This window comes from Haematobia irritans, chromosome 5 (assembly GCF_050003625.1).
Source record: "Haematobia irritans isolate KBUSLIRL chromosome 5, ASM5000362v1, whole genome shotgun sequence".
Classification (NCBI taxonomy): domain Eukaryota; kingdom Metazoa; phylum Arthropoda; class Insecta; order Diptera; family Muscidae; genus Haematobia; species Haematobia irritans.
The window spans coordinates 151,538,374-151,547,316 of NC_134401.1; the positions used below are offsets into that span (position 1 = coordinate 151,538,374).

Here is an 8,943-nt window from a genome sequence, read left to right on the forward strand (position 1 = left end):
AATTCGGGGGACCGGTTTATATGGGGGCTATATGTAATTATAGAGCGATGTAGACCAACTTTTGCAAGGTTGTTAGAGACCATATACTAACACCATGTACCAAATTTCAGCCAGATCGGATGAAATATGCTACTCTTATAGGCTCCGCAAGCCAAATCGGGTGATGGGTTTATATGGGGGCTATATGTAATTTTTTTTTTTTTTTTTTTTTTTTTGTATTTGTATAACATTTTATTATATTATTATTAATTCATTTTTACAAATTAATTATATATATATATTTATAAAAATATTTGTAGCCTCAGCGCCATAATGGCATTATTGAGGCAATCTGGCAACATTTAAACTGTTAATGAAGTCAAAATTCAATTACAACATATTTCATTAAAAGAAAAAAAAAAAAAAAAAAAGAAAATAAATAATAATAATACTAATAATAATAATTTTAAATCTTGTTCTATTATATTTAGCATAAATTCAAATTCTGCTTATTCCCATCATCATATTATAAGCATTTCAATATTGTCAATTAGATGACGCTTTAATCTTTGTTTAAATATTGATATCGATTGTGCATCTTTAACATACAATGGCAAATCATTATATTCCATGCTTCCCATAAATTCGATTCTCTGCTTTGACATTTCCAAGCGACACCTGACAACGTACAAATTCATATGATTTCTTGTATTTATACCATGATTACTCTGGCGAAATCTTATGGTATGAAATCCTATATTGTGCAAAACTTTATAAACGTACGTTAAAATCTGCATTTTGAATAATCCATATATAGGTAAAATAGTTTTGGCTACATCTTTATACAAGGACAATGTCGAATATGTTCTTGGAAGATTAAAAATTATTTTTAGTGCTTTATTCTGAATTATTTGTATTGATTTTAGATCAGCGTTCCGTTTGTGACCATAAATTAAGGACAAATAATTGATTTTACTTTGAATGAGACATTCGTAAACCTTCATCTTTGTGCTCTCAGTGAGTTTATTTTTAAGTTTGTAAAGTATTCCAAGAATAGGAGAAATTTTACTTCTTAATTCTTGTATATGTTTGCTCCATGACAAATTATTTTGGAGATAAACACCCAAGTATTTAACTACCTTAACTTCTCTGATCTCATTTCCTTCCAACATAATAATATTGTCACTACTTTGTGACTGATGTGGTCTAAACCGCATCAACTGCGTCTTATTTAAATTCAGTTTGAGTTTGTTTAATTTCGCAAATTCCGAAACAATGTTAGCATCATGTTGAATATTATCTAAAAGTACACTATCTATCTTAGACGGGTAAAAAATGCACAGATCATCAGCATACATATATATTCTTCCTCTCAAATTAAGGTTGTTTAAATCATCAATATAAATCTTAAACAGTAGAGGCCCCAGAACACTGCCCTGGGGAACGCCATGTTTAATAATACCCATTGAACTTCTACCGTTATTTATCTGCACATATTGTACTCTATCCCTCAAGTAACTTCTAAAAAATGCTAACTCTCTTCCCCTAATTCCATAAAATGACAGCTTTTCCAACAAAATTCCATGATCAACTAGATCGAATGCCTTAGAGAAATCATAAAACATTCCCCCAACTGTAGAATAACCTTCGTCAAAACAGGAACATATATAATTAACAACATTCACTACGGCTTCGTCAGTTCCACATCCCTTTCTAAAGCCATATTGATTATTTGATAAAAGCTCTTCTTGAAGCAAATACTCACTCAGCTGTTTATATATTATCCTTTCAAATATCTTATCTATAACCGGCAAAAGAGCAATAGGCCTATACATCTCAACGTTAGTAGACTTTTTTTCTTTCGGTATTGGTAAAATTTTCTGCACCTTAAGAACCTGGGGATACACATGACTTCTAACCGAGCTATTAAATATTTCTACCAAATATGGTAACAATTCATCGCAACACTCTACCAAAACATTTGGTGTTATAGAGTCATGACCAGGAGATTTATTCCTATCTAACTGCAAAATGAACTCTCGAACCTCATTCTCAGTAGTTTCATATAGCTGAAAAGTATTTGAGTGATGCCTTATGGATCTGAATGAATTCCAACTATCTCCAGGAAGCGCACTGATTTGACTCTTCAAAACTTCCACAGAATTGAGGAAGTAGTTATTAAATTCTTCAGCCTTAATACTATCTTCCGTAATATCTCTACCTTGACTATCTCTCAATGTGATATCTTGTCTTTTATTTCGACCTAAAGACTGATTTAAAAACTGCCAACACTTCCTTGCATCTTTCTCAAATTTACTTAGGTTATCATAGTAGTAGTTATTCATGTTTTCCCTTGTAGCCCTTTTAATCACTTTACCAATCCTCCTTAAGCTATCGTCGGAGTATACATTAGGATTTTGTCTTCTTTGTTTGAGAAGTTTCCTTTTAAACTTTATCAATGACTGAATATTCAGATTTACCCATGGCGCAATACAATTTTTTATCAGTTCTCTCCTCTTAGTTACCTTCGTAGAATTTGAAATGGCATTTGATATACAAGAAATTACATTAGAAAGATCACTTGACGGATTTCCACTGAGCACTAAAGATTGAAAATCCCGGCGAATGTGCTCTCTTAACAATTCATAGTCACAAAGTGCTTTTGTTTTTACTATGCTATCCCTCAACGTATGTTTGCAGTCTATAACGCAATGAATAAAATTATGGTCAGATATGTGGCATTCAATTGAATCAATTTTCAATTTATCCGGCAAGTTACTAAAAACATTATCTATTGATTTGCCACTCAGAGGTCGAGTGACAAGACTATGGCAATTTCTAACATCAAACGATTCAATTAATACTCTCACATCTTCCGACGCAGCGTTGCTAAGAAAGTCAACATTAGAATCCCCAACCATTACTATTGGACTACGGGCAAACCGAACAAGAATATTTTCTAAATAATTCATGAACTGATTAAGAGAGCATTTCTGCGATCTATAGAAGGACATTACTTTTAATGACTTCGCAAGAAAATTGTGACTCGGAAGAGTCATTAAAATACACTCTATGTAGTTGCTACTTTCACAAACCTCAACATTATACGAGATACCATATCGAATGTACATCGAAGTGCCACCGTAAGAGTCGCTTCTACAACAGTGAATATTTTCATATCCCGGTATTTGATAAAGGTCAATCACTTCATTATTAAGCCAAGTTTCCTGAATACAGATTATCGCAGGTAGTATGGGAAAATTAGACAAAGAAGTTTTAAACTTATTGAACTTAGAAATTGAAGAAATGCTTCTAATATTGATGGACATAATTATTAAATTATTAACATCAGAAATCGCAAAATCAGATTCAAATGAATTAAATGATTTAAAATATTTATTTATAAACAAAAAGAAATATTAATTAAAAAAAAATGGCAATAGTAATATTACAATATCAAAAAATAAGATTTTATATGTTTGGGGATAAATAATCCATATTATTAGCCTCATCACTATCATCCGATACTTCAACATTTTGTACAGTTCGGGACCTTCTGGTAGTTGTTGATTGTAATAAAATTTCATCTACTTCATCTTCACTGTTTATTACTCTTGGTTTAGACAGTTCGCTTCTTTTTGCAAAAACTTTTCCACCGGCAGCGTACACTCTCCTAAATCCAACTGATTTTAAAGCTTTTGCGTGATTGAGCAAACCAAGTGTTTCTTTACTAAGAAAGTCATTTACAAAAATTGATTTCGTTTCTTCGTTCGCACCCAGTTTCATTTTTGCCGACATCACTTTTTGCTTCGCTGCTTTTGTTTCAAACTTTGCCACAACCATTTTTTTCTTGCTTTCCTTTTTTCCGATATAATACGCAGCTTCAAAATCTTCTGGTTTCAAGTTTACTTCCACTTTCTTCATATATATCGATGTGGACCAATTTTTGAATGGTTGTTAGATACTATATACTAACACCATGTATCGAATTTCAACCGGATCGGATGAAATTTGCTTCTCTTAGAGGATCCGCAAGCCAAATCTGGTCCGTATATATGGGGGCTATACGTAAAAGTGGACCGATATGGCCCATTTGCAATACCATCCGACCTACATCAATAACAACTACTTGTGCCAAGTTTCAAGTCGATAGCTCGTTTCGTTCGGAAGTTAGCGTGATTTGAACAGACGGACGGACGGACGGACATGCTCAGATCGACTCAGAATTTCACCACGACCCAGAATATATATATACTTTATGGGGTCTTAGAGCAATATTTCTATGTGTTACAAACGGAATGACAAAGTTAATATACCCCCCATCGTATGGTGGATGGTATAAAAAATGTCATAAATTCTTAAAGGATTCTTAAATTAGATTTGAAATTATTTTTTTTTTTAATTCCCAGGGGCTTTCATAGAAATAATATTTTAAGACATATATATATTTTTTAACATTAATATGAAGAATTAATTTTATGCCCTAAAACATGGCTGAGATGGTCATACTCCATATCTGGCCGTTATCGTTATTGAAATATATATTTTCAGTGGTCTAACATTTAAACTATAATTTTTCTAGAATTTTGCCTAGATACAGCATACACTTTTAATCTAATCTAAAGAATCTAAATACCATATCGAACTATTTCAAATATAAATGAAACATTTTAATCTGCATAACTAATGGAAGCGATTTTAATTTTCTATTTAATTTGTCCGGACACTGAATCTAGTAAAAAACACTTTTACCCTCATCGCTGATTATTCATATCCAAAATTAATTTAGTAAATATTTAAAAAGATTTTTCGTGTATGAGATATACGCCCTAAAATCCAATGTTATAGGCTACATGGAAATCATCAACAAATTTTTAAATTTTGCGTTCAAAATCTACTGGATACAAGAAATAGAGATAAAAACAAGTTTTAATAATATTTGCTTAAAGTTTATATACATTTATGTTTTATTTTTTGTTAAATACCCCCTTTGATGTGATGTTTTAATAAGCGCTGTGAATATTCATGAGACGCCTATGATTTATGGAACTTCTGAATAGACTTTTTGTTAAAACAAAAAAATGAACGAACCGGACATACTTGTCTGTTTAGGGGCGGTATAACGTCATAGCAGGCAGATGTCCAAAATAACATCAGCAAAAATTTTGATATGATTAGAAAATGGGATTCAAACTTATCCAAATTTGGCACTTTGTGGAAAATATCATGGGTATATGGGTTCATATTTAGAACCCAGCACCTTTCTAAATCAGTACACTTGGCCTGGTAATGATGTTGCTGCCCATTTTGTCAAACTTAATTATATATTAATCGGCCTTTTTAGTTTAGTATGGGCTACCTTGCCATTTAGAAGACGGTGTTAGGAAGTTTTAAGATACCTTGCCATCGGCAAGTGTTACCGCAACCCAAGTAGTTCGATTGTGGATAACAGTCTTCAGTAGAAGTTTCTACGCAATCTATGGTGGAGGGTACGTAAGCTTCGGCCTGGCTGAACTTACGGCCGTATATACGAGTACTTGTTTTATGTTAGTTCGTCGAAATTAGTATGTTTTAGCTAAAATGGTCCCATTATGAAAAAGTTCCCTCCACTTTAATTATTTTTTTTTTTTGTATATTTTAGTTAAAAGAAGTAAAAACGAGAAAAAATTGTACAGGTTTATTAAATTCTTATTTTCCTAAAAATATTTAGTTCAGAGAATCCCAAAAATTTAAATTTAACAAAAATTAAATATAACACATGTTTAATGCAGAATTGCCAAAAGATGGCGTAGTTCAGGATATATGCAATACTGAAATTATATTCATGTAATATCATTCCATAGCCTACATTAGCAGTATGTGTCAACTTTTTCCTTCAAACTTTGAAATTTTAATTTAACAAGTGAAAAAAATTAATTATGTCTAATAAATTTTCTTACATATGTCGAAAAATATTTACTTATTTTATAACTGCGTTTGTTACATTTTTCTAAAAATTTTCCAAAACTACAATCTACAATTTACTAAAAATGTCCAGCTTTTTGGCTCTCAATATGTCAAGTTTCTCAAACTTTTGTAAAAATTTTACCATTTTTAATTTTCGGTCCCAAAAAAAAAAAACAAATGCTCCTTATCATAACAATCATCAACCCATTGCTTTTTCTAGCATATGGAAATCATTTATCCTAATCACTAAATTCTGATATTTCCCTATAAAATTGTATATGGACATATTTGTATATTAAATACGTTTATATCGTATTCTTCTTCATCGTCCAGCGGCTTACAAAAAAATCCTGTTTAAGGTGATAATTTTCAACAAAAAAAAACATATTTAAATATTCATTAAAGCTTAGCTTTAAAATACCACACTTGGAGTCTTGTTTCACAAGAGCCACTTGGCAGTATATTATCTGATATTAATGATAATTATTATTTATTATTTTGTTAAGATGACAAGCGTAGAATCTTAATAGAAGTTGATTATCGAGGAAATACTTTATGAAGATATGAACGATTACCCCAGTGGCACATACATGGAAATATGATGAAGTGATTTTGAAGAATATACCACACCTTAATGTATTAAAATATAAAATATTATGAACATTTCCAAGCTGAAAAATAATGACTAATTTCTGAGTTCTATAATATTGCAAATAACAGATATATAAATCGATAGATATAAAGCCCTATACATATTCTGAAAGTGGATGTGAAAAGCGCCCTTTATAATGAACCTAGTCTCTATCAGGGATGGAAAATGCAGTGCTATAGTACTTTTTTCAATACTTTTTCACTTTCGTCAGTACAGTGGTATCCCCATAAATGATTTAGTATCTTTTGTGTATATAGTTTAGAGCCGATATCATTTAAATATATCAGATTTATGATACAACAGTTTTGACAAAATATTTTAATATTTTGAGAAAGTCTTTAATAAACTTATTTACTAATGGTCTTTTACAAATTTTTCAAAGAAAATCTCGATTTTGTAAAAGCTAGGGTAAAAAACGATTTTCTATGCAAAATTTTGTCAAAATTTTATTTGTATAGAAAATTTTGTCAAAATTTTAGTTCTATTGAAAATTTTGTCAAAATTTTATTTGTATAGAAAATTTTGTCAAAATTTTATTTTTATAGAAAATTTTGTCAAAAATTTATTTCTATAGAAAATTTTGTCAAAATTTTATTCCTATAGAAAATTTTTGTCAACATTTTATTTCTATAGAAAATTTTGTCAAAATTTTATTTCTATAGAAAATTTTGCCAAATTTTATTTCTATAGAAAATTTGTCAAAATTTTATTTCTACAGCAAATTTTGTCAAAATTTTATTTCTATAGAAAATTTTGTCAAAATTTTAGATCTATTGAAAATTTTGTCAAAATTTTAGTTCTACAGAAAATTTTGTCACAATTTTATTTCTATAGAAAATTTTGTCAAAATTTTAGATCTTTTGAAAATTTTAGTTCTATAGAAAATTTTGTCAAAATGTTTTCTCTATAGAAAATTTTGTCAAAATTTTATTTCTACAGAAACTTTTGCCAAAATTTTATTTCTACAGAAACTTTTGTCAAAATTTTATTTCTACAGAAACTTTAGTCAAAATTTTATCTTTATAGAAAATTTTGTCAAAAGTTTATTTCTATAGAAAAGTTTTTCAAAATTTTATTTCTATAGAAAATTTTGTCAAAATTTTAGTTCTATAGAAAATTTTGTCAAAATTTTATTTCTATAGAAAATTTTGTCAACATTTTATTTCTATAGAAAATTTGTCAACATTTTATTTCTATAGAAAATTTTGTCAAATATTTTATTTCTATAGAAAATTTTGTCAAATATTTTATTTCTATGCAAAATTTTGTCAAAATTTAAGTTCTATAGAAAATGTTGTCAAAATTTTATTTCTATAGAAAATTTTGTCAACATTTTATTTCTATAGAAAATTTTGTCAATATTTTATTGCTATACAAAATTTTGTCAAAATTTTATTTCTATAGAAAATTTTGTCAAAATTTTAGTTCTATAAAAAATTTTGTTAAAATTTTATTTCAATAGAAAATGTTGTCAAAATTTTATTTCTATAGAAAATTTTATCAAAATGTTATTTCTATAGAAAATTTTGTCAAAAATTTATTTCTACAGAAAATTTTGTCAAAATTTAATTTCTACAGAAAATTTTATTTCTATAGAAAATTTTGTCAACATTTTATTTCTATAAAAAATTTTGTTAAAATTTTATGTCTATAGAAAATTTTGTCAAAGTATTATTTCAATAGAAAATTTATGAAGTACAATTTTGAAAAAGTTCTACCAACTGTGGCAACAGTGATTACAATACTAGTCTTTGTAAGCGTATATAAAACTAAAAAAAGAAAATATTTAAAATTGAGTCGACAAACAAAATTTTATTTTCTTTAAAATTCAGTCTAAAGGAGCTTTAGACAATAATCTTCCAATGGAATTTTTGTTGAAATTTATTGAAAAGTACTTTTACGCTCAAAAAAAAATACCTTTTTGTACTTTCTTAAAAATCGTATTTTCCATCCCTTGTCTTTTTACCGCAGGCGGCTTAGTTTTTGGATAATAAGTCAAATACCAAAAATCCAAATCCGAATTTGAAATCCTAAATTCGAATTGAAAAATAGTTTTGTGCTGGTTTGTGTCTCGGCTAAGTTTTTGCTGCAAATTTCAAATTCGAATTTACCTTCACACTCATCTTCTTTATAAGTTCTAAGTTTTGAAATGACATTAAGCCATTTCTATGAAATGACATTAAACCATAAATTTGTTTTTTTTTATTGAAATTCATAACTAGAATTTCTTATTCGTAGTCTAAAATAAAATTTTGTGAAAATAAAAGCTACATATAAAACGCCCATCACAAAAGAACAATCGAAATTAATTTCATCCCTCATCCAACATGAAATGAAATTGAATACCTAAAGAATGATGTATTAAT

General features: G+C 28.7%; 1 protein-coding gene across 1 annotated transcript; it reads right to left on the bottom strand.

The window, feature by feature from the left end:
- Window positions 1-500: 500 nt before the first annotated feature.
- On the bottom strand, window positions 501-3,903 carry LOC142240131 (uncharacterized). The gene is made up of 3 exons (XM_075311841.1): window positions 3,508-3,903; window positions 1,119-3,206; window positions 501-770 (listed from the first exon to the last, which is right to left on the bottom strand). The coding sequence occupies exons 1-3, from the start codon at window positions 3,901-3,903 to the stop codon at window positions 501-503; spliced, it is 2,754 nt and encodes a 917-aa protein (XP_075167956.1).
- Between the last annotated feature and the right edge of the window lie 5,040 nt (window positions 3,904-8,943).

Bases quoted from the DNA above. Each gene is read 5' to 3' on its own strand.
- LOC142240131 (XM_075311841.1), bottom strand. From the start codon at position 3,903: ATGAAGAAAGTGGAAGTAAACTTGAAACCAGAAGATTTTGAAGCTGCG. The intron at 3,207-3,507 runs GTATCGGATGAT...ATCTGTATTCAG, and splicing joins GAACTGTACAAAATGTTGAA to GAAACTTGGCTTAATAATGA. The intron at 771-1,118 runs GTAGTTAAATAC...TTCAAAATGCAG, and splicing joins ATGAGATCAGAGAAGTTAAG to ATTTTAACGTACGTTTATAA.